This window comes from Chelonoidis abingdonii, chromosome 26 (genome assembly GCF_003597395.2).
Source record: "Chelonoidis abingdonii isolate Lonesome George chromosome 26, CheloAbing_2.0, whole genome shotgun sequence".
Classification (NCBI taxonomy): Eukaryota; Metazoa; Chordata; order Testudines; family Testudinidae; genus Chelonoidis; species Chelonoidis abingdonii.
In genome coordinates, this window is record NC_133794.1 from 10,646,854 (window position 1) to 10,671,583 (window position 24,730).

At 60.8% G+C, this 24,730-nt stretch overlaps 1 protein-coding gene across 14 annotated transcripts in view; it reads right to left on the reverse strand.

Annotated features, from left to right (window-relative positions):
* The window catches only part of R3HDM2 (R3H domain containing 2), a 108,407-nt gene continuing 83,677 nt past the window's right edge, over positions 1–24,730 (reverse strand). For 8 of the 14 annotated variants that reach the window (XM_075061127.1, XM_075061125.1, XM_075061117.1 and 5 more), the window contains 12 exons: positions 24,319–24,479; positions 17,953–18,042; positions 16,685–16,927; positions 14,645–14,771; positions 13,095–13,333; positions 12,213–12,367; positions 11,338–11,438; positions 4,712–4,881; positions 4,409–4,553; positions 3,612–3,712; positions 2,226–2,310; positions 1–641 (listed from right to left, as the gene is read on the reverse strand). In XM_075061127.1, the coding sequence (XP_074917228.1) occupies positions 295–641; positions 2,226–2,310; positions 3,612–3,712; positions 4,409–4,553; positions 4,712–4,881; positions 11,338–11,438; positions 12,213–12,367; positions 13,095–13,333; positions 14,645–14,771; positions 16,685–16,927; positions 17,953–18,042; positions 24,319–24,479 (1,964 nt within the window). In that variant the 3' untranslated portion in view covers positions 1–294. The remainder of the gene's footprint in view (positions 642–2,225; positions 2,311–3,611; positions 3,713–4,408; positions 4,554–4,711; positions 4,882–11,337; positions 11,439–12,212; positions 12,368–13,094; positions 13,334–14,644; positions 14,772–16,684; positions 16,928–17,952; positions 18,043–24,318; positions 24,480–24,730) is intronic. The other 6 variants (XM_075061118.1, XM_075061120.1, XM_075061124.1 and 3 more) reach the window with 4 other exon arrangements.

The following is a 24,730-nucleotide window of genomic DNA, read 5'->3' on the forward strand; positions in this document are numbered from 1 at the left end:
TTTAAAGTGACGGACGATTTTTTTTTTTTTTTATATTTAAAAACAACCCCCCCGCCCCCCAGATTAAATAGACTGTACAGTGACCAGACCCAGCCAACACCTGCATGTGCAACGGACCGCAGCACCTGGTGTGGCACGACGCGGGACGGAACGAGACACGTGTCCGGGGGGGCAGTGGGGAGCGCGTTACCGGGGGGAGGGGGGGCAATGTCCTTTCACTCCAAAAGGCGGCAGCGGCTCAATTTCTCCTCTCCTCATTGTGTCCATATAAATAGGGGCCGGGCGCGGGGGGCCCTACTGGGAGCTGGCCCGCTCCAGCACCCGCAGGTCGTAGCTCCTCTTGGCCACGCGCAGCCGGAAGCGGCCGGGCGAGTTGTTGAGCCGCAGCGAGGCGTTCTGGGCGGCCAGCGGGCTGGGGAACACGGCCACCACGGTGTATAAGGCAGCGAGGTCCGGGTGCCGGCCGTTCTCCGCCGGCCCGTGGTTGTCGCCTGCGCCGCCCCCGGCCCCGCGCCGCCCCGGAGTCTCCTTCAGCCACTGGATCTTGGCCCCGGCCATGGCGAGCTGGGTGAAGAGCTTGTCGGCCTCTGTGCGCGTGATGCCCTCGGGCAGGTCGGTCACCTCCAGCACCCGGCCCAGCACTGCGGGGAGACAAGGCCAGGTCAGCGGCTGGGAGCCAGGACTGCTGGGTTCCCTCCCCAGCTCTGGGAGGAGAGCGGGGTCTACAGGTTAGCAGGGGTGCTGGGAGCCAGGATGCCTGGGTTCTCTCCCCAGCTTTGGGAGGGGAGTGAGGTCTACAGGTTAGAGCAGAGGGAGGGGGAAGCCAGGACTTCTGGGTTCTCTCTGGCTCTGGGAGGGAGTAGGGTCTAGAGATTAGCGTGGGGGGGCTAGGTTCTCTGGGAGGGGAGTGGTCCCTGCTTGAATCCCAGAGGTGGGAGCTGGGAATTCCCTGCAGCTCATGCCCCAGGGCACCCCCTGCTCCCTGCGGTGGGTGGGGCAATGCATGGCCCCATGCAGCCCTGCAGAGCCTGTTTTCCTCCCCTCGCTTGGCCCCCGGCGCAGGACCTGGCTGTCACTTCGAGCCAGACTGGGGCCCGGGGATGCGGGTGGGGAGGGCTGAGGTGGGACAAGCGCTCAGGGCTCCTTGGGGGGCACCTGGCTTTAGCACGGGGGCATTTCCAGGCAGCACGGCCAGGCCCAGACACCGGCCCCTCCAAACTCAGGGCAAACCCAGCTCCCGTGGGAGGACAGAGGCAGCTGATGCCCAGGGAACGTGGTTAACGTCTGACCTGGCCCAGAACTGAACCGCATCCGCCTGTGCCAGCCCCAAGCAGGGGGTAGAGCCGGGTGGTGCCCAGGCCGCGCCCGCAGGCCGAGCTGCCCGTGCGCTGCAGCTGTCAGGGCACAGAGGGTGTCGCGGCCACAGCTCGGGCTCCAGGAGCCAGGCGGGGGTGAGCGGCAGGTCCCGGCAGACTGAATTCTGTGCTAATATTAAACCAGCCTGTAACAGATCCCCCGGCCCCTCCCTGCTCTATTTCCACTGCCTGGGGGGGTGGGGGGGGGGGCTCACTTTAACAGGCTGCCAGGCACTGCTGCAGCTGTTTAACGGGGAGGGGGGCGAGGGGGGGATTTTAAGCCTCCCCTGAGCCCCGTGGAAGGACACTGCCTTGCAGCCTGTCCCCAATTAGCAAGTGCTGATTGTGCTCCCTTGGGGGGCTGCGGAGCACCCTCTGCCCGGGGGCCTTTGGAGAGAACCATCCAACAGGCCCATTGAGCAGCCTCAGCTGGGGGCTCTCAAAGCACTTCACAAATGCAAACTAACCCTCCCAGCCCCAGGGCAACGGGTGGCGTCACAGAGAGAGCGAGCTGTGCTCTAACCACTAGACTCCACTCCCCTCCCCCAGCTGGGAACAGAACCCAGGAGTCCTGGCTCCCAGCCCCCCTCAGCTGCTGGATGTCGCTCAGCTGGGTGACTGCAGGGCCCGTGGCGGGCAGAGAGGGGCAGTGGGGGAGGCCCGGTGGCCTCTCTGCTGCCAGCGCCCACACTCTCCAAGGGGCTTGCAGGCAGTACTTTGGACCAGGCGTCTCTCCTCTCTAGTGCCCCGTGGGTCCCGTCTGCCCAGTGACCAGGGCTCAAACTGCGCCCTCAGCAGGTGACTGGTGAGGGAGGCACCCGGGAGGCTGGCCTGGCATGGGTGGGCGTGAGCAGCCCCCAAGTCACTTGCCTACGTCGCTTGTGCCGAGGTCGGTGGACGCTGACTTGAGGGCCTGTCTCTTGCCCCGGTTTCCGTGTTTCATCCCTGTCTGGCCCTGGAAGAGCGAAAACAGAGTCACCTGGAGAAGCGGCCCCATCCCGCAGAGTGGCTGGGAGCCCCTTGGCCAGCGTGCCCACCCGCCCAGAGCACAAGGGTTATCCAGCCCCCGTGTAGCCGAGCTCAGGGGACCCCGGGGCCCGTTTCCAGCCTGCACGTCCGGGCCACAGAGCAAGGGAGCAGCTTGGTCCCTGCACCCGTCTCCATCTCGGGGAGATGCTGCAGGGTGCTCGGCGCGGAGGTCCGGCCTGGGGGCAGAGTGACGTTTACATGGGAACGCAGCCGGACTGCTGTCAGCAGCCTCAGAGATGGGCTGCGGGCACTGGGCTAGGGCCCCGATCCTGCAGCGCGTGGTGCATCCCAGGGGAGCTCGAGCGTCCCGCTGCACCAGCCAGGGCCTAGGTCTGCAAAGGGCCACGCTCCAGGGGGTGCTGGCTCACTCGCCTGGCCTGAGGGAGGAGAAAACGGGGCTCACCCCCCACATTTTGCTTCTTTCTGAGGGGCAAAAGTGGCTGGGATCCCAGTGGCTGGAGTCGGAAGGGGGGTGGGGGGTTCTTGGGCTTTTTCACAGGTAGGTGGGAAATTCTGCAGTTTCGAAGCTTGTTGCTTTCCCAAATCCAAATGCCAGATGCTTCAGAGAGACTGAACCAAACAGGGCAATTACTGAGTGATCCAGCTCCTGGCATCCAGTCCCAGCTCCGGGCAGTCAGAGGCTTGGAGAACACAGAGCTTGGGCTTCCATCTCTGACCGTCTTGGCTAACAGCCATGGATGGACCCGTCCGCCACAAACTTTGAACCCGCTTATACTCTTGGCCTTCACAACGTCCCTGGCAATGAGTTCCACAGGTTAACTGGGTGTGGTGTGCAGGACTTTTTCCAGGTTTTGAGTTTGACAAAAACAGCGTTTTATGTCGAAAAACCACAGGCAGTGACAAACGTCTCCTTTCCCACCTTGGAACTCAGGTCTGGCTTCCCCTGTCCAATTCTGGCTACAGCATCAGCAACGCCAGGCCAGCGAGCCCCTGCCCCGAGGGTGGGCTAGTGCCGCAGACAGACCCATAGGGATTGTATTAAAGTGCTCAGGGAGCAGCTCCCTCTGTGGGAGTCCCCCAAGCTCTGTGTCCCCCGAAGAGCCCTCGAATCCGAACACGGAAGACCACTCACGAGCCCCCCTACTCCTCCAGATCTCCAGCCCTGGCAATGGCAACGCTGCCAGCCGAAATCGGAGGCCAGGAGGAGCACTGGTGGTGGTGGGGGGCCCCAGCCTGCCTCTGGGCTGGCGGCCGCAGTCCCCTTACCTGGTGCGCGCTGTAGTTGGACTGGCTGGGCAGCAGAGGAGGAGGGCAGATGGACAGGTTGTACTGCAGCGGCTGCCCCAGCAGAGAGTAGCGCCCGTCGCCTGGAAAGCAGAAGCAGAGATTTGGGGGTGCTGGGGCGGGGGACTGCAGAGGTTTGAGGGTGCTGGGGCGGGGGGGGTGCAGCGCTGTGGAACCCCACAGGAGACAGTCCTGCCAGGGACGCACGCATCTGCTCTGCTGCAGTCGTGTCTGTGAGCACAGGTGGGGGCAGCAAGGGGGCGAGGCCTCCTCTCTGGGCACCAGTCTCACTGGCACAGGATGGAGAGGTGGGGAGGACGTGGCAGCAGAGGCAACCGACGCTATGGAAATAACCCATCTGGTGGGTCCTGTAACAGCTGGCCAGCAGGGCCTGCCCGGGTTCTGCCCCCTGCAACAGCTGGTGCCGCCCCCTGGGGCACCAGGCTCCACCCCCTGCAACAGCTGGCCCTTCCCTGTGGGGAGCCAGGCTCCACCTCCTGCAACAGCTGGCACCGCCCCCTGGGGTGCCAGGTTCCACCCCCTGCAACAGCTGGCCCCGCCCCCTGCTGAGCCAGGCCCCGCCCAGCGACCTTCGAAGGCTGCCTAGGCAGGTCAGGGTTCACTCTGGCCACTGGCGCCCCCCCAGGGGGCCAGGCCAAGGGCCCACTGTCCGGATGCAAACTCCCACAATGCACCTGTCAGGCCCATCCCATGCCTGGGGCCCGCGCCCGGGCCCCTTGGGGCTCTGAGCTTCAAACACTCCCCGCAGCCCGTCTCACCTTGTGCTGGGCCCACGGGCCGGGGGAACTGTGTGAGGACCGGGAGCGGGCTGAGCCCTGTGCAGACGCTGTTGAGATTGGTCACGGGAGACGGCGTCGGGGACTGAGTGGGGGATGTGATGGGGCTGGTTAGCTGGGTGCTGGCCTGGAGATGGGGGAAACGGTTAGACACACCGATCGGGCCCCGAGCCCCCTACCCCCATCCCAAGGGGACGTGCTGAGCTGGCTCTCTGCAGGGGGCTAAATCCAATCCCCAGCCCCCCCGGCATTGGGCTAGTGCCTGGGCCCCCCCCCGCCCTGTACCTGGGCGCTGGTGTCTGGGCTGTACAGGTCCCCCGGCTTCTGCCCCCGCTGGTCGAGGCCATAGTATTTACAGTGGCTCCACTGCACCACGGGAGGGTTCTGCGGGGGCTGGGGGCCGCTGGGCACGTTCAGCTGCATCACGACCACGCCGGGCCCCGACGGAGACACCCCTGCCAAGAGGAGACGGCGGCTGGGACGGGAGCTCCCAGGGTCACAACACTGAGACTGGCACCCCCTGCCCCCAGCCAGGTGAGGGGCGCTCACATCAGAGCAGCCCCCCCGACTACAGAAACCTCCACCTGGTGGTGCAGGGGCTTTCCGGGGGGACCATGCCTGGCACTGCACCCCATTCCTCTGATGGCTGGCACTGCATCTCCATGCCTGACACTGCACCCCAATTCTTCCCTGTGGCTGGCACTGCATCTCCATGCTTGACACTGCACCCCAATCCTTCCCTGCAGCTGCCACTGCATCTCCATGCCTGGCACTGCACCCCAATCCTTCCCTGTGGCTGGCACTGCATCTCCAAGCCTGACACTGCACCCCAATCCTTCCCTGTGCTGGGTCATGGACTGTCGGGGAGACGAGGCCCTGCAACCCCAGCTACCTGTGATTCACCGGGACTCTCAGCCAGCCAGTAACACAGAAGGTTTATTTAGACGACAGGAACACAGTCCAAGACAGGTCTTGCAGGTACAGACAACAGGACCCCTTAGTTAGGTCCATCGGGGGGCAGGGAGGCCAGAGCCCCGTTGGGAGGCCAGAGCCCATTTGGGCTCCTCTCCATTTCCTCAGCCAGCTCCAAACTGAAACTCCCTCCAGACATCTCACTCAGCCTCCCCCCGGCTCCTTCCCCACCCTTTGTCCAGTGTCCCGGGCAGAGAGTGTCACCTGGCCTCCAACCCCTGGGTTCTCCTGTTACCTGCTCAGGTATCCTCCCTCAGGGAAAGTCTCCCATCCCCAATACAGCCAGTCCCAGCAGAACTCCCCTGCAACCTCCCCATACAGTATTCAAAGAAAACATCAAGAACATGCCCACTTCGTCACATCTCTCCCCTCTTCAAGACCGAACTGAGTGGGGTCACTTCAGCTGGTGACCTGGGGAAGTTCGAACCCACCAACGTTCCCAGGGATGCCCCAGCATCTCTCCCATTCCTTGGTGAGAATTACACCAGGCCTCCCCTTTCACGGCCCCCTTTGGGTTGGGTTTGCTTGATAGCACTCATAGTCCGCATGCGGGAAGGTTTATGCTGCCCGTGCCCTTTTTCCACCCCAATACCTCTGGGGTTCAAACTGGGATGGGGTCTTCTCCCAGCGTTCCAGTCTGGAGGGCTGTGATTTGGGCGCTCTTGGTTAAGAGTCCCCCTTCTGACCTTGGCCACCCTCTGAAAGGCTCCTCTATGATGGGCAAGGGCCCTAAAACCGTTTTCCCCTTGTCCCGGGCACCAGGATCGGCAATACGGTTGGACAACAACAAAGACCCCAGGCCAGTAAAAGTTCTGTAGCAGCCTCTGCTGGGTACGCCAGATTCCCTGGTGCCGAGAGGGGGATGTCATCGGGGAGGTACAGCAGCTGGTGGCAATACTCCTGGTGTACCACCAGCTGCCTCCTGATCCCCCCGACTCCATTTTCCCTGGAGAAGCCCATTCTCGGTGCAGGAACCCCTTCTCCCACAGGAACCTTTTCCAGCAACCTCCCCCTACGGTCTGTTCCACACTGAGGTCGGCAAGGTCCCTGGGCTTCCGCAAGGAAGGATCTGTCTGTAACTCGGCCTGAAATTCAGCAGCTGGGACAGGGATGGGGACCTGCTCTCTCTCGCCGGCTGGGTCTGAAGCCGCAGCCTCCCTGAGCCGTGTCTCTGGGCTCTCCCTCCCCATCGGGTTAGGGTCCTGCACCTTGGGCAGGGTACCCTCCCCGAGGTCATGGCGCAGTGCCCCTCGCCGGCTCTGGCTACAGGTCATGCCAAGGGCATTCTGGGGGTGGTTTGGCCAGTCCACTACGTCCCCCCTCATCAACACCTCAGTGGTTGACCCCCCATTTCAGATGTACCCTCACCACAGGCACCTTGAATGGGGTCCTGCCCACCCCTGTCAGGGTCAGGAAGATGTTAGGCATCACCCGATCTGGGGATACCACCTCAAGCCGGGCCAGAGTTACCTCAGCGCCCGTGTCCCAGTATCCATAGATTTTCCTCTCATCCACCTCCAGGGGAACAAGGCACTTGCTTCGCAGGAACCGCCCTGCGCCCACCCTGTAGATGGAGAACCTGGTGTTCGGAGCATCCAGCTCCCCAGAGAAGCTGGCCAGGAGCTCTCCTCCCTCCTGAGCAGTTGGGAAGCTATCAGCTCCTCTTGCCTGGGAAGCTGGCCCCTCATCCGGATGGGTCCATATCCAGTTAACCCTATGTGGGTTCAATTTGCTCAATCTGTCCTTGAGCTTGGGGCACTGGGTCCGAATGTGGCCTCTTTGGTCACAGTAATGGCAGGTCATGTCCCGTTGGTCTCCTCAAGTCAGTTGGTTGGTCCTGATGCCGGATGTTGCCCTTGAGAGGATTCTCCATGTTCCCCCTTTGGGAGGTCCCAGGGTGACTCTCTCTCTGCATCATGGTGGACCTGCTCCTTTGGGACTCCTCCCTGCCACCCCCTGACCGGCTGTTCACAAACTTGTCGGCCAGCCTGGCCTGTGTGTCGCGGGTCCTCTGGCTTTTTGTCCACCAGCCATAGCCTCAGGTCGGATGGGCACTGTTCATACAGTTGCTCCAGTAGGTTAAGCACGTTCTCCCTAGTTGGGGCCCCATCTGCCCACTTGTGGGCGTAGCCCCACATCCGGAGAGCCAGTTCTAGATATGTGACCTCAGGGGTTTTACGCTCACTCCGGAACCTTTTCCCGTACATCCTGGGAGTCAGCCCGAACTTTTTGAACAGTTCATAGTCCCCCCGCCTCTGCCCCTTTCATTTGGCTGTACGTTGCCATGGCTTTGGGGTCCAGTAAGGGGGTAAGAACAGGAGCCTGTCTGCTGGATCAACCGGCGCAGCTCGCAGGCATTCTCAAAGGCTTTCAGGAGGTCATCTATGTCCTCCCCTTCCTTATGCCGGGCCAGGACGCCTTTGTCAAATCTCCATGCAGTCCTGGGTCCCCCATCACTCATCGCAGCCAGGGGCTCGCTGCTTCTCAGCTTGGCCAACTCCAGCTCATGCTGTCTCTGTTTCTCCCATTCAGCTCGGTTCTCCAACTCATGCTGTCCCTGTTTTTCCAATTCTGCTCACTGCTCCATCAGTTACTGCTGCCTCAACTCCAGCTCTTTCAGCCTTATCTCCTTCTCCAATTCCAGCTGCCTCAACTCCAGGGATGGGGAGCTCTGCCGGGATGATCCGCTGCTGGCCAGGGGTGTCACTGTGCCCTAGGTATTCGCTGGGCTCCTCCCAGCCCTTCCCCTAGGCATAGGAAGGAGGGGTCTCGGGAAGCCCTCCTCCGCCGGCTGACCACTCCCAGCGGGGACAGACACTGGTGTCTGCGCTGCATCTGCCAGGCTGCTTCCCTCAGAAACAAGGTTCAGTTCATCCGATCAGTCCCCCTCCTCCAGGTTGGCCATCAGCTGTTCTTTGGTGAGTCTCCCAGTGCGCAGCCCCCTCTGCCTGCACAGCTCCACCAGGTCGCACTTGCGCCGCTTGGCATACATCTCCTTGCTGGCCCCTCACAGGCCGGGGTGCTCGCCGCTCCCCACGGTTTCCAGGGATAACCCCTAGTGTGCCAGCCCTTCTCGAGGTCACCACCTCTCTGCCAGAGTCGAGCTGCAGACTCCTCCGCCCCGGGACCGCTCGCTGCAATCCCCCGGGGGACCCTGTTACTGCAAAGTCCTTCTCGATGGTCACACACTCCCAGGGGTTAATTGCTCCCTGAAACCATCTCTCTCTGAGCCTTCAGCACGCCTGGTCCTCGTTATTCCCCCTTCGTTTTACTGCTTCCCAGTCACTTACTGCACAGAGTGTGAGGAAGACAAGGCCCTGCACCCCCAGCTCCCTGCGATTCACCGGGACTCTCAGCCAGCCAGTAACACAGAAGGTTTATTAAGACGACAGGAACACAGTCCAAGACAGGTCTTGCAGGTACAGACAACAGGACCCCTCAGTTAGGTCCATCGGGGAGGGGGGTGGGGCAGGGAGGCCAGAGCCCCGTTGAGAGGCCAAAGCCCATCTGGGCTCCCCTCCCTTTTCCCAGCCAGCTCCACACTGAAACGCCCTCCAGCCATCTCACTCAGCTTCCCCGCCATCTCACTCAGCCTCCCCCCCGGCTCCTCCCCCCCTTGGTCCAGTGTCCCGGGCAGAGGGTGTCACCTGGCCTCCAACCCCCCTCCTGGGTTCTCCTTTTACCTGCTCAGGTATCCTCCCTCAGGGAAAGTCTCCCATCCCCAATGCAGCCAGTCCCAGCAAAACTCCTCTGCAACCTTCCCAGTTCAATACTCCCCACCCAGCATTCAAAGAAAACATTAAGAACATTCCCACTTCATCACAGCCTGGCACTACACCTCCATGCCTGGCACTGCACCCCAATCCTTCCCTGTGCCTGGCACTGCACCTCATCCCCCTGGTGGCTGGCACTGCACCTCTGTGACTGGCTTTGCACTCCACTCCTATCCCCATGCTCCCCTGCATCTGGCATGGCACCCCTATTCCCCCTCTCTGCATCCCTGGCACTGTGCCCCCATCACCCCTGCTGTGCCCGCCTGCAGTGGAAATCAGGAGCTCTGGGGCCCCAGCCTGCACTTGGGTGACCCTGCAGGACTGCGGCGAGGATGGCAGGGCGGGCAGCTCCACAGAGCATCCCCTTCCTGACCCAGACCATGCCAGGCTCCCCCAGGGGAAGAAACAGGGACCTGAGAGCAAAGCAGTGCCCTGGCCTGGCCACCGACGGCTCGGCTCACCTGGGCTGGCTGGGGCAGCTCCGTCCCCCCAACCTCCTCTCTTCCCCCAGCCCCAGCCCTGCTCCTCAGGCGAGGCAGTGCAGCCTAGTGAGGCTAGCGCCACCTGGAACCTGCCTCCAGCCCAGCCGGGCTTTGTGCTCCCAGGGTCGGTGGCTGCAGCCGCCCTGCCCTGGGAGCGGCTCACGGGTTCTCTGAGGCCCAGCCTGGCCGGCTGATGACACCAGGGTTGCACTGCACTGGGACGGGACCGGGGTAGAGCTGGGTGGGGGCGTGTTCACCCCCTTGGTGCTGGCAAGAGGATGAGGGAAATTGACCAGTGCTAAATCCTGCTCCATCCGCTGAGGAAAGAGTGGGGGCGGCTCAAGAAAGGCAGCCATAGCTGGGCTGGCGCAGCTACTCTACTCTGGCCTCGGCCTGGCTACTGACCCCCGGCCCCCCAGCCAGCTGGCGAGGGGAAGGGTGACATCACGGGCCACGCAGCTGCTGCAGGGGCACTCCTGACCTAGCTGATCCGTCCCGGCAGCCGGCTCACAATGCCAGGCAGCCCCAGCGGTGTGGCTAACACCGGTCGGCTGCATAGAGGTGTTGGTATGAAAACCCCAGCACCCTCCCCCAGAGAGCCTAGAGACGCACTCCCTCGTACCTCCCGCGTGCCCGCCTGGTACCTCCCCCAGCACCTGCCCCTCCTGCATGGCCTGCTGCCCCCCAGATGTGCACCGGGGGCCCAGTTCAACATCCCCAGCAGAAACCCAATGGAGCTCGTGGGATTGCCGCCTCCCACCCCCACGGCTTTGCACACCCCACAACCACACAGCACACTTCATCCCATTCACTGACAGACCCCTTGCGAGTCACACAGCACGTGTGGTAGCCAAGGTGAGAACCAAGTCCCCCCTCTAGCTGCTGGCCCCCACAGCCCTCCCAGAGCTGGGGATAGAACCCAGGAGTCCTAGCTCCCAGCCCCACCTGCTCTAACCCGCTAGCCCCCACTCCCCCTAGAGCTGGGGTAGAACCCAGGAATCCTGGCTCCCAGCCCCCTGGCTGTCACCACAATTTTAAAAGCTTGATTGCAGCCAACTCAAGGTTGTCAAGTCAGAACACCCAGAGCCTGCTGCAATACCTGGTGCTCCCAGCTGATGGCACGCGAGAGCCGACAAGAACCCGGTTGGCCCTGGCTAGCCCACGGGTGGTGGCCGCTAGCCTCAGACAGCGCAGCAAGGCCCCCGGGCACCACTCCCAGCCACCGCGGGGGAGGCGCAGAGCTGGGCTGTGCGTGCGGAGCAGCCCCCGCAGGGGCCGCGTGTTCTAGGCAGATGCTTGGTCCATCCCAGAGCATCCCAACACTGAGCCGCCTCTGTCTCGCCCTCCAATTTCCCGACAGAGCCCTGGTCGCCCAGCGCCTCCCCCGGAGCAGGCACAGCAGCAGGGCTGGCTGCCCCACATCAGGCTCTGCCTGGCCCCAGTTCGGCCTTGGCTCATCTGCCGATGACCGAGGGGGTCTGGAACTGGGCTGAGACCCACCCAACACACTTCACAGGAGCCACCAACCGCTTCTGTTGGCCTGGGTCGGAGGGGATGGGGGGGCTCAGCTGTGTCTTACCAACCCCCCCCAGAGAGCCAGCCCCTCCTGGGCTAGGACGCCAAGGTACTTCCCAGCGCCCAGCAGGGGGCAGGGTGAGCCCGGGAATGGGTGCTCTCTCCTTACCCGAATACTGCTGCTGCATCTGTGGCGGGCTGCAGGGCGAGGGAGACTGGGGCATCTGATACTGCTCGGAGCCGGGAGGCTGCAGGTACCCGACCGAGGGGCTGCCAGGAGAAGAGAGCTGAGGTGAGGCGTCAGAGCTGCATTTCCCCAGACCTGCCTTTGAGAGGCAGCTTCTCCCCAACACAGGCTGGGTGACTGCACCCGTTTGTGCTGGGGCCACCTCCCCGCACTGCAGACGCACAGGGACTCGGGGCAGCCCTCCCTGGGCTGGCTCCTGTCTCACAGGACCACTCAGTGCAGCCGGTTCTGGGGAGCAGCACCACACAACGGCTGGGAGAAAGGAAACTCTGGCAATGCTGATGCCCCGACTCCTTGGGTGGGGAAGGCCGGCCAGGAGAGCAGGGGGACCCCAGTGCAACACCTGCCCTGCACCCTCCTGCGCTGAACCAGGCCTGGGCACGCTGCCACCCAGGGGCATCCAGGGTGGCTCTCCAGCAGCAGGAGGGCACTGCCTGCTCTGGCTCAGCGCTGCCCGAGGACATCACAGCCTGGGCATGTGGGCGACAGGCCTGCCTTGGAAGGAGCAAAACCCTCTGCTCCTCAGCAGCTGCGCCTAAGAGCCTGGGGCAAGAGAGGCCAAATGCAGCCCCCTAAGTGCACCCCGGTCACCCCCTACTGCCCAGAATGGTGCTGGCCCGGCAGCAAACGCCCCACCTGCCCACCTTGCTGATACTCTCCCCTTTGACCAAGGCCAGCTCGGCCAGCAACCACCCACCGCCTGCCCCCCATGTGCAGAGCGCGCTGAGCTGCCCCTGCAGCCACTGGGGCCCCTCGCTCTCTGAGCAGAGGCAGGCCAGAGATGCTGCTTCCCTTACCTGGTGCCGTTCTGCTGGGCTGTTGGGATGACGCTGTAGTAGACTGGCATCCCACCGGACTGCAGCCCTCCCTGCACTGACTGGCTGGCGGACACCAGCACCGGCTGCTGGAACGACTGCTGGACCACCCCCTGCGACTCGCTAGCCACCGGGACCTGCACCAGGAAGGAGAGGGGAGCCATGGGGAGCGGCACTGGAGGAGGTGGTGCTCCCACCCAGGGCGTGACCAGAAGCAAAGAAGAGAGTCCACACCAGCCTGGGGGCAGCCTTGCTAGGGAAGGGGTGGAAGGCCCATTGCTAGGGACGTGCAGATGGAGAGCCCAGGCATTCTGGTCTGGGACTGGCTCTGCCCACACCCCCGAGCCCCCAGCGTCAGGGCCTTTCACACATGCGTCAAGGGGGCGGGCACTGCAGCCTTTCCCCCTGCCCAGCACAGGGAGGGAGTGCCGGGTTCATGCCACCGCCGGGGACTGAGAACACCCACGAGTATTAGAAGCAAGGCGAGGGGAGCAGGCTTCTGGGGGCCCCCATCTGTGCAGCCACATTATGCATCCGGCCTCCAGTTCACACCCCCTGCTCCGGATTATTTCAGGAGCTAGACGAATTTAGTTGCTCCCGCTGTGACTACTAATACCCGGTTACCCTGGAAACTGGCGCGAGGGCAGCGCTCAGCCGTCAGGGCTCACACACCAGCCTGGCCCTGCCCGATCCCTCGGGCTGGCTCTTGGGGCGGCACGTGGGAGTGCCAGGCGCGACACACAGGGCACTTCCCTCACCCATGAGCCCAGGCTGACGCTGGGGTCCAGCACCCTTATCTCAGCTGGGCTGGCGTCGGCCCCGGAGTTGTGTCACGCGCCCTCTGAGCGCCGCCCCGCTACCCACCTGGTACGAGGGCAGTGCCGTGTACTGGACCATAAGGCCTTGCATCTGGTTTCCCATGCTGCCCCTCTGATTGCTGAGGAGATTGGAGGTCTGTGACTGCTGGACTCCCAGCATACTTTGCATCTGGCTGCCCATGTTGCTCCTCTGATTGTTGAGGAGGCTGGGGGTCTGGGACGGCTGGACTCCCATCATGCCCTGGAACGTCTGCTGCTGGTTGGACATCATTGGCTGTAAACCTGCTGCGGGACAGGGGCGGGATGTAAGCGCGTCTCTGGGGCGCCGCTGAACTCCAGTGACACAGCTCGGGTCCCTTCATTCACGCCCCGCACCCCAGCTGCAGCCAGGAAAGGCTCTGCAGTGAGGATGCCGCGTGGCACAAACCTGCGAGCAGGACGGACCCCTACAACAGGCACTGCAGTATTTCTATCCCGACCCCAGAGAGAGTTCCAACCTCACCCCTCCAGTACTCCCAGCTGGGTTCTAGCCCTTTCCATCAGCAGCTCGCAGCGCACATTACAAAGGGCACCAGTATTATTCTCCCCATTCTATGGATAGGGAAACTGAGGCACAGAGAAGGGCTGCGACTTGCCCACAGACACCTGTTTGGTCAGTGACGGAGCTGGGAAGAGAACCCAGGGCTCCTGATTCCCAGTCCAGTGCTCTTCCCACTAGGTCACACCGCCTCTTCCGGTTGGTTTATGCCTGAGCAGGAGAGGTTTTACGATATCTTGTGGCAGAGTCTCCCACAGGCTGGATGGAAAAACTCCAGCTATAAAAACGCAGCCAGTTTTAAGTGTTCTTCTCACGCATTAACAAACAGGCTTTAAAGCTCTTTCTTGTATTGAGGTGATAAACACCAAAACCAAAGGTGAAACACCAGCTGGGGTGGGAACAGGGAGACCCCCGAGACACAAGGCTTCTGGGCTGAGACAGAGGGTAGAAACTCCTCCTGGTTTCACAGCCTTAAAGTCCACATGGGACCATTGGCTCGCCCGTCTGGGCTCCTGCATGGCACACACCCTGGACTCCTGTCAGAGCCAAAGAGTTTAGTCAGACTGACACGTTTCAGCCCCCAGGAAACTGAGTTGCGAGCCCAAGGCTAAGAACAGGGGAGACCCAGGTACCACCAGTGCCTGAGGCCATGGACGTCACAGGGAATTGGATAGGTGAGACTTGCCAAGCCGAGCACCTGCCCCCCACACTGTCGGAACCGCACCCCCCTCCCCTTGCCAATCCGAGCTGGGGGGAAATCCCTGCCCAACCCCAAATCTGGCTGGTGGTGGGCCCCTGAGTGTGTGAACAAAGCCCGCTGGCTAGGCAACGAGAAGGAGGATTCGCTGTGCCATCGTCTCTAAGCCAGAGAAACAAACATTCTGGAGCAAGTGAAGAGTAACTGCGGTGAGTGGGCAGATAGATGAGGCCTGGGAAGCACAAGCCCTGTACCCAGACTTTTAATCTGTCACCGGGTGGAAGCAGCGCCAAGAAAGGGCAGAAGGCCTCAGACCCCCCCACTGCCCAGCCCCGGCCCGCTCCTTGCCCGAGCCCCTTACCAGGCTGTTGTGAAGGCTGCGGAAGCTGCTGATTGCGCTGGGGGCTGTAGGCCACCGGGTGGCTGAGAGGTCTGTATTGCTGGCTGGAGTTTGGATACTGCCCGGGCGGGTAGTAGGAAACCTGAATCTAACAGAACAGAGAAAGTCAGTGGATAAATGGAGCCGCTCTGAGTAACGGAGCCCCAGGCTTTCTGCCCTCCCCACCCCAGCCCCCACAGGACTCCCACTGCTAGAGAGGAACGAGCCCCCAACCTGCGAGCTCACAAACCTGCCTCCCCAGGGCCAAGAGCCAGTCAGGGCTGCAGCCTGCGGGTGTGTGATGGGCACTGGGGGTGTGTGTTTGGAAGGGGAAGGGAAGTGGGATACGGTTAGTTGGTCTCCTGCTGCTGCTCACCCAGCAGCCCAGGTTCGGGAGTCCCCAGCTCCCGCCCACGCCGCGCCCCAGTGACAGCACTTTGGAACCCTACCGACACGGGGACAAGCTGCAGGGCCAGGGCCTTACGCTGTTTCTTTATAGATCCCTAGAGCGTAAGGCTAGACGAGCCCGTTAGCGCATCAGTGTAGAGATCACAGGCCAGCACGTCACCCAGTGACCCTGTGCAACGCGTTTGACTAAAGCATCTTCCAGCCAGGCTGGCTGTGGAGCCATCCAGAGGGGGAGACTCGCCTGCTCCCCTTGGCTATCGCGTCGAAGAGTTCATCACCCGCCCTGCTAAACAGCGGGGCCTTTCTGCCAACCAGAACGGGGCTGGTTTCACCTTCCAGCCGCCAGCTCACGTTCTACCTTCCTTTACTAGGTTCAAGAGCCCCGCAGTACCTGGGATTCTCTCTGACCTGGACGCAGGGATCCTGTCACCGCCCCCCCTCAGATTGCAGCCATCTCTGGGGGTGATGCCCAGCGTGGTGCTGTTCAGTGTAAGAGCGAAGGACAGGAAGCGAAGGAGAATCCCCTTCCCAATGGATGCCGACCAGCCTCCTTTCTTACGCTCCACCTCAATGTCTCTCCCCTTTCATGGGCTAGTCTCACCCCTGATAACAGAGGCTCTGGGACTTTCCCAAAAGAATTCCTGGTTGAACTACAGCTGTTCTTGTAGAAAAACCATCCATGACTCTTGATTTAAAACCGCCAGGGCCAGAGAACCCGCCACAGCCCTCGGCAAGTTGTTCCAATGGTTCATTCCCATCACTGGTCAAAATGTCCTATTTCCCGTCTTAATGTGCAGGATTCAACGTCCAATCTTTGGGTTACGTTAGAACTAGATACAAGAGCCTGTCACCAAAGTTTTGTTGCTCACGCAAGTACCCATAAACCTATCTTCAGGGCTTGGCCTATACTTGAAAGCCTGATTGATTATGGTGCAGTTAGACGCTTTTATCTGGGAGTAAAAGTGGGGGGTTTCCAGTTTAGCTTAACCTCCTTCTATAAACTAAACCCAGAAAAGGCCCCTCCCATACCAGAGTAAGGCTGGGTCTATGCTTGGAAGGTCTTGTCGGCAGAGCTATCCTGGCAAAGCATCCCAAGTGTGGACACAGCGGACAGCTTCAGAACAATAACAGCTTATTCCAGCCCTGCGAGTCAAATTAGCTATCCTGGCAAAAGCACAGTTTTCCTGGCATAACTGGGTCTGCACTGGGGCTTTGCTGGCAAAGCTCTGTTGGTTCTGAGCTCATCCCAGCCCTGAAGAACCACTGTGCCAGCAGAGGTCTGAGTGCAGACCTGGTCCGAGAACATCCCCTGGTAGACGATAGGAGATCACATTCACACCGTAATTCTACCGGTCTAGCCTTCCCGTGCAGACCCCAAGACAGCGAGTGCTGTGGGGCAGGGACTGTGTCTTTCTGGGGTGTCTGTAGCGCTGATCAGCGACTCAGGGCCGACTGTGCCACTGCAACACCCCTGGTAGCCAGTGCAAAGGATGCAGGCTGAGTCCCAACGTGGACTAGATGCTCCGTTCCCAGGGAGTGTCCCCCAGTTCACCCCAACACCTGGTGCTTGCCTCACCCCAAGCCACGCACACGGTCCCAGCCCCTGCTGCTTACTTGCTGTGGAGGCTGCAGGTAGCCCTGGGGCTGCAGGACTTGCTGAGCGGGGGCCGTGTGTCCCGAGGTGGAGTAGCTGGAGGCGGGGATGGGCTGTCCCGGGGACGCCATGATGAATCCCGTCTGCTGAGGATGCTGGGAGATGAGGGGTGGCTGGAACATCGCCGAGGACGGGTCCGGAGCGTCTGTGGAGCCTTGACGGCTGAGGCTGATCTGCCCAAAGGTGGAGCTGAGCTCTTCGGCCTGCAGGTGGAGGGAGAAGGAGAACAGAGCATGGGCAACGGTATCTCTGGGTCATGCCAACAGCGAGGACGTGAAGCTGCTCCCCCCTTCCCCCCTGAGCTGCCTCGGGAGAAGCCCACAGTCGTGAGCATGGCACATGGGCAGATCAAGTCTGCACGGCCAGGAAACAGCCTTTGGGGCTGGAAGCAAGGAGCCATGGGTCTGTGTCAGGGGTTGAGAGGATGAAGTCGCTAAATAAAGGGTAATGTGTCCCCCCCTCCCCCAAGTTCTTAAGGCCTCGGGGCCTGCCCTAAAGTTCAGAGCCCTCCCCGCGCATCTTGCCCTGGCAGTCCCAGCCCGCCCCAGGCTAACGCTGCGCACTGCAGAGCCAAAGGGCAGCTGGTCGCTGCTGCTCGCAGCCTGCAAAGCTGCCTCCAGAACTGTTCCCAGCTGAGCACCTGCAAAGATCAGCAGAGACAGGACCGGAGAGCATGGATGGAGGCAACCGAGCACGGGTCCGATGCTGCTCGTGCAGGCAGTTCCCTGCTGGCTGCTTTGGGAATCCAGACATCAGGCATTTGCAAAATGACCCCCAAATGCTGGTGCAGCCCCTCCATCCTCTTTCCCTTGCGTCAGCTCGAGTGCCCTCTGCTCACTGCTGCGTAAGGGAGCACGTCCACCCCCTCCTACCACACGGTGCTCTCCTTTCCCAGCACGCCCTGCGAGACAGCCCCACGGGATGAGTGGGCCACAGCACAACCACCGAAGGCTGGGGGTCCCGGGGCCAAAGCACCGGGCGATGGGACCGGGGGAGGGGGGGGGAGCATGCTCAGTCTGGCGCTGCCTAGGAGTCCACACCTGCTTCTCAAGGCGCATTTAACACAAGCCACCAGGGATACTGCCTGCAACCCTATAGCAGCCCTGCCCCTCTGCCCGCTTGCCCTGGCGCTAGCCCCCTCCCAGAGAGTCGGGCCTGCAGAACAGCCCGGGTTAGCAAAGCTCGCCCAACACACACACGGCACACACAGGACAGACACGGGTTATACCATGTTGTACTGCTGGGGCGGAGACACGGGCAGGAGGACCTGGGGACAGGAGCTGGCAGAGTACTGAACAGGCTGCAGAGCTGGGAGCGGCTGAGACCAGCGGAGAAGGGGAGAGAAGAGAGAGGTGGGGGGTAATGGGGGAGGGAGAGAAAGAAGGAAGGGCAAGGTTAGTCACCCGAGCTCATTCCAGGTACATACACAGGCACGCGCCGAGGCGGCGAACGGGGCTGCAGAAAGCTACAGTTTTTCATATCACTGTGAAAAAGAAATGGATGCTCTGGGGAGCTGGGGAAGCCTGTCTCTCTGGGGGGCTGGAATGGGGGGAAGAGGAATAGCGAGGGGGCAGCTCTCATCCCCTCACACAAATCATGACGCTTTCTGCTCCACCCCCACGCAGGCACCACTGCTGGGCGCAGAGGGACAGAGATCCCGCACTCCTCTCATGCCACCCCTGGGGTCCCCCCACGCTGCTCCCAAACCTCATTTCAGCCACGGTGCCTTTCAGGGGCTATTCAGCTGCCCGACGGTTCTTGGACTTTGGCAGATTTTTCTCATCACTGACCGCACTGTAGTTTAATGCTGCTAACCCCACCTGATCCAACCTGCCACGAGATCAGCTACAAACCCATGAGAATTCAACCTCCGGGAAGTGACAGGTTCTTCCCATTCACCCCCTGGTTCCAAGCTTTGCAGGGCTAAGATTCTCCTGTAATCACAGGACTCCAGGAGCTGAGGCTTTAGCCAAGACATGCGATGACACGGCAAGACTTGGCCACGCTGCACCTCCAAAGCCTTTGCCAACACCCAGTGGCTCACGCCCAAACTCCCACCAGACCTCGGACAAAGCAACAGGGAAATCAACCACTGCTGGGGGGAACAGCCCCATCCTGGCCATTTTGGGAGGGTGTGTGTGTGAAGCAAGGCCCCCTGCCCCCCAGCTATTGGGGCAGCTGGAGCAGTTCAGCACCCCAAGGCCCCTGCCATTCCAAGCCACATCTGCTGCCTTCCATTCAGTTGTGCCATGGAGCTCGGACAGCTCTGAACCCCAGCCTGGCACCACGCCGCGCCTGGTGAGTTATAGCTGCCTGGGGGTGTGAAGGGAAGCAGTGGGTGAAGCTGCCATGCTTGGCCTCTGTGGTTCTGCTGAGCTGCTTTCTCAAGCGATTCCCGCTGGGGGCTAACATCCACCCCCCAAACCCACAGACCAACTCTCCCTGCAAGCCCTGGATCAGCGCCGACTCCTCCTGGATCAGGGAATGGTCAGGCGGGGAGCCAGTCACGCACCACGCAGAGTCTCCAGCCTTGTCTACACCGAACGGTTCCATTCGCACTGAGTTCTGGCGGGCGAGCTGTCTGGAGAAGGCGGTACGCACTGGCTGCGTACACACAGTCAGCTGTTTTCTGATTAACCTGGATCAGCTGGTCTACATGGCTAGGACTCCGGGTGGAGTAAGCGCATGGCATTTGGGGTTGGTATCCCACTGTTCCTTGCTTCGTTGCTGAGCTGGGTGCATCGTGGGATACGGAGCGGCAGTCAGATGGAGGGGACTGGAGCTCTGGGGTGAAGGCAAACGGCTGCTGGGCGTGTTACGCCAGGGTCCAGAAACGGGCACTGGCCTGGGCCTCTTGTCATGGCGCCCAGCAGCACATGTTGTGCTTATGCCAGTTTGCTCAGCGCCCCGGTTCTTCGACTCTCAGACTCGAAGGTCAGAAGGGACCACCCTGATCAGCTGGTCTGGTCTTCTTCATACTGCAGGCCACAGAACCTCGCCCACCAGCTCCTGTAACAGCCCCTAGCCTCCTGCTGAGTCACCCACATCCTCAGATCGTGGTACAGAGAATCCACCATTGACACTCGTTGAAACCTGCAAGTGACCCCGTGCCCCACACCCCACCCCGCCTCCAGGGTCTGTGTCAACCTGACCTGGGGGAAAATTCCTTCCCGACCCCAAATACGACGACCATTGAGACCCTGAGCATGTGGCAAGACCCACCAACCAGACACCTGGGGAAGAATTCCCTGGAGTAACTCAGAGCCGCCCCCAGCCAGTGTCATGTCCCTGGTCATTGGAGATAGCTCCTGCTGGCAGTCGCAGAGCGGCTACATACCATTGTAGGCAGCCCCATCAGCCCATCCCCTCCATAGACTAACCAAGCTGGGTCTTGAAGCCAGTTAGGGTTTGTGACCCCACTGCTCCCCTGGGAAGGCTGCTCCAGAGCCTCACTCCGCTGATGGTTAGAAACTTTCCCCTAATTTCAAGTTTGTTGGTGGCCAGTTTCTATCCGTTTGGTTTGGTCTTTGTGACGAACTGGGACTGTTCTTAATGTTTGCTCTGAACACTGTGTTGGTGCCTCAGTGTCCCCTAGGCAGTTCTTAAGTATCTAGGTGGTGGGATAAGGGTGTGTGATTGCTACAGAGGAAGGCCAGGCAACTAAATCTGGGCACTCTGTCTCCTAGCAACTGATGCCTGGGCCCCTCCTCTGCAAAGGTGCCAGCCTGAAGGTTGGAGACAAAGGGATCAGGTGAGCCTCCTGGCCCGGGAAAAGGAGGCTGAGCAGAGAGGAGGGGCTGGAGGGGTTGGTTAGTCTGGAGCTGCCTGGGGACAAGGAGTGAAGGGCAGACCTAGGGGTCTGGCCACTGCCCCCCAGAATGGACCCGGCCGAGGTCTGGTTCGCTGTATCTACAAGCTCTGTTTTAGACCCCTGTTCCTGTCATCGAATAAACCTCTGTTTGCTGGCTAAGAGTCACTTCTGACCGCAAAGTGGGGTTGCAGAACCCTGTGCTTTCCCCAGGACCCGCCTGGGTGGCTCGCTGTGGGAAGCACACGGAGGGAAGAGGATGCTGATGCTCCAAGGAGAGACCCAGGAGGTGAAGACGTGTGAGCTTCTTGCCCTGAACAAGTCTGCTCCAAGGGAGAGGAGGCTCCCCAAAGTCCTGACTGGCTTTGTGGGGAGCAGATCCAGAGCATCGCCCGGGGACTCCGTGACAGTCTTACAAGCTGCTTCCGGCTCATGCCCTCCTGCCGCTCCCCAGTGCGAGTTCCGCTGTTTACCAACCCACCGAGGGGCAGAGAGGCCTCGGCGATCTAGGGCTGGAGGGGAGCTGTACTAGCCCCCCTCCAGATGGAAGACGGGGAGTCTCTAATGAGACGTGGCTGGCCAACCCTGGCGTTCACAGGACCCTTCCACGCCTCAAATCTACCACCAGTCTCATTGCCCGGGAGTAGGGTGACCAGATAGCAAGTGTGAAAAATCAGGTCAGGGAGTGGGGAGTAATAGGTGACTATATAAGAAACCCCCCAAATATCGGGGCTGTCCCTAGAAATTCAGGACATCTGGTCATCCCACTTGGGAGCCTCTTCTGTCTCCAGCTGCCCCCAGGGTAGCTCCCTAGGAGCCCTGAGGACAAAGGCTGGCGGTAACACACTTTAGCTTGCTGCTGTGGCTGCAGGGAATCAGAGCAGACTCCCTGGGCTGGCACAGCAAGGGACGAGCACAGAGGTTACTGCGGAGGGTCCCATCCTGGTTTTTAGCTGGATGGAAAGGCAAACATGGAGCTTCCCACAATCCCCTGCAACAAAGCCTTGGTCCCAAGAGAGGTCACAATTCTCATGAGACTGCCTGCCGCTAGGCAGACACCGACTAGCTTTCCCATCAGCACCAGTCCCCCGGGGAGCTGTCCCAGCACACACAAGCTGTCACTTTGCCTATGTCCGGCCATTCCCTGGAGGTAGGTTCCTAAGCAGATCCACATGCCAGGGGCACCCCAAGTACAGCGTGTGGCACTGAACCCATTCTGGTAACCCCCAGTCGGTCACGCACACAGCAGAGAAGTGGCTGGGGAGCCACGGACCTGCGCAGGACACTGTCTCCCGAGAAGAGGATGACGGTCCCCTTGCTTCTTTAGGGAACCTGCTATGAGGAGGACAGGGAAGGGGACACTGAGCAAACTCCCTCTACAGATAAACACAGTGTTGGGAGCGATCCACAGAGAACTCAGAACAGAGCAGAGTGAGACATTCCGATCAGCAAGCGAGAGTGAAAGCCGGCACCATATGCAGGCGGCAATGCAGCACTCCCATGCCAGCGGCTGGGACCGGCTACCACCACCGCCCCTCACCTCGTCATTTAGGCGCAATGGGTGGCCAGCGAGAGACAGCCACGGAGACTTGGTTCCCGAGAACGGAGCTGCGTCAGGAGGAACATCAAATGCAGGTGCTTTCTAAAGGGCCATGGGTCCATATCCGACCCTCCTGGCTGGTGGACCATCCCGTGGGCGTGACCCAGGACAAGAATGATGGGGAGATGAACCTGGGCCTTTTAAAACACGGGAAACCAAACTCTACCCCTAGGGCTCAATCTCAGGCCTCCTGCTCCCTCCGACTGCAGCTGGGAGACAAAGCTAACCAGCTGCAGGATCGCAGGGCACGAGAACTCAGACAAGCAGCAGCTTCTGCCGGTCCCTCCAGGGAGGCTGCAGGTCTGAGCATGCAGCGGGATTGGGAGCTGGCGTATGAGGCTTTGTTTTCATGTCAGTTTACGGGCAGGCCAGATGCAAGTTGCTCTCTGCGTCACGAAGCTCAGGCAACCCGGCCTACTCAGGCCATCAGCTGAGCATAAGTGCGATTCTCAGAGGAGGAGGTATGGACCTGCCCAGAGCTCCAGGGCATTCCTGCTGCCTGCGAGCCACAGGAAGGAGGAGCCAGGCAATGCCATGTGCCCTGCTGAGGCAGAGACGGGTGGCAGTGCGGGCAGGCTGGCTGGCGCAGCCTTTGCTGGTGTTTGCATAGAAGAGCTAAGAGGGACAGGACAAGCGGCCTGGCCTGAGGTCAGACAACAGCTGCTGGGTTCCCCGATCCCACTGCCGCGCTGCTCAACCCTGCCAATCTCAGACCCCATTCTCAAGAGGGGTAAGCACCAGGCAGGTGCCAGCACAGAGCATGGCCGTCCAGGGCTCCAAAGGAAGGAAACCCTCAAGCTAAGAAGGGAAAATTTCACCCAGGGAGTTCCCTGCTCCCACTCCATGGCAGGGGAAGGGCTCTGGATTCTGCGCCTTGAGATGGAGAACTTTCAGAGAGCCAGATCGGAGCACAGGCCTGGAATCCTGGCTCCCAACACCGACTCTGTGGCCTGCAGCATGTCGCTCTACCCCTCTGCCTTGCCTACCCGCTCTGGCTTCCTGGGGCACAAGCAGGACTGATGGCTCCGGCGGCACTTTGCAGATACAAAGCTCAGGACACCAGCTCCACTTACCCTCTTCAGGAGACTTCTGCAGGCGTGACTCACGGGAAAGTCAGGGAGACAGAGCAACACAGTGAGGTCTGGAGGTGCACCTACACCAGGAGGGCAGAGCCCTACATCCACATCCAGCATTCGGCTGGCGTGAACCCTCCCTACCACGAGGCCAGCGCCCACAGGCCTGGCAGAGGCAGCGCCAGGGCAGGCAGGACAATGGGCACTGGACTGGTGGGCAGTGCAGCCCACAGAACACTCTGCAGTGACCCCTGTGGCTGGGAGATCACAGCCCTGCCCATATAGACTCATAGACTCATAGGTCAGAAGGGACCAATATGATCATCTAGTCTGACCTCCTGCACAAGGCAGGCCACAAACCCCTACCCATACACATTTATAACAACCCCTAACCATGACTGAGTTATTGAAATCCTCAAAATTATGATTTGAAGACCTCAAGCTGCAGAGAATCCACCAGCAAGCGACCCATGCCCCACGCTGCAGAGGAAGGCTAAAAACCTCCAGGGCCTCTGCCAATCCGCCCTGGAGGAAAATTCCTTCCCGACCCCAAATATGGCGATCAGCTAAACCCTGAGCATGTGGGCAAGACTCACCAACTAGCACCCAAGAGTGATCAGCTGCCTGAGTGCCTGGCTCCTTATATAGGACCCCTAATCAGGTAAGCCCCGCCCCCAACTCATCAGAACACTGACTGGAGGGTGAGTAGGGATTTTTGTAGAGAAGGGAGAACAATAGATTTGTTTATAGGTAAGGCTGATAACTCAAGGTTTTCTTTAGACTAGACCAAAGGAGCTGATCACTCCTGAGGTGCCTATGGGCGTTGGGGTCTGACTTACTGAAAGTCAGTGGGATTTGGGCAGCTAAGCCCCTTTAGACGTCAAACTTGAGGGCCCGATCCGGGGGCCGGACCAGCGGTGCGGGCTGCCTTTCCCCATTAGCCGACACTTTGCACAGCCCCAACCTAAGACACAGCAAGGCAACTGCAACCCCCCAAAAACATCTGCACCCAGGAGCTATCAACAAAGCCCGATTCTCAGCCTCTGGAACTGGGAGCTATTGCACTTCCGGAGCCGGGCGGAGGGAGCCTGAGGACACAGAGCTGTGACTCACCGGGGAGATCAGGTGATTACTCATCGCCGGCTGTTGCTGGGGAGTGGGTGGAAGTGCTTGGTGCTGCTGCGGCTGCTGTTGCACAGTGCATGGCAAGAAGCTCCCTCGGCCAGGCTGGGATGAGGAGACTTGGCTGCATGCTTCCGGGGCTAGCGACAGACCTTGAATGGAGAGACAAGAGGTAGTGTCGGTACCTGGGAGAGGGGCCCGTGAGCTGGGCTGGCCGGCTCCCCATCAACCCCTGGCTGTTCCCCTCAGGCTCATTCATCCGTATAAAGACATTTGTGTCTGCCTGCCAAATGGAAACCCTTCCCTGAGAAAGCTTCTGCTCTGGGAGCTGCGCGGGGATCAACATGCTCCTAGATCGCGGCAGACAAGGAACCGGTGCCACCCCTCTGAGGGGTCTCTGGGT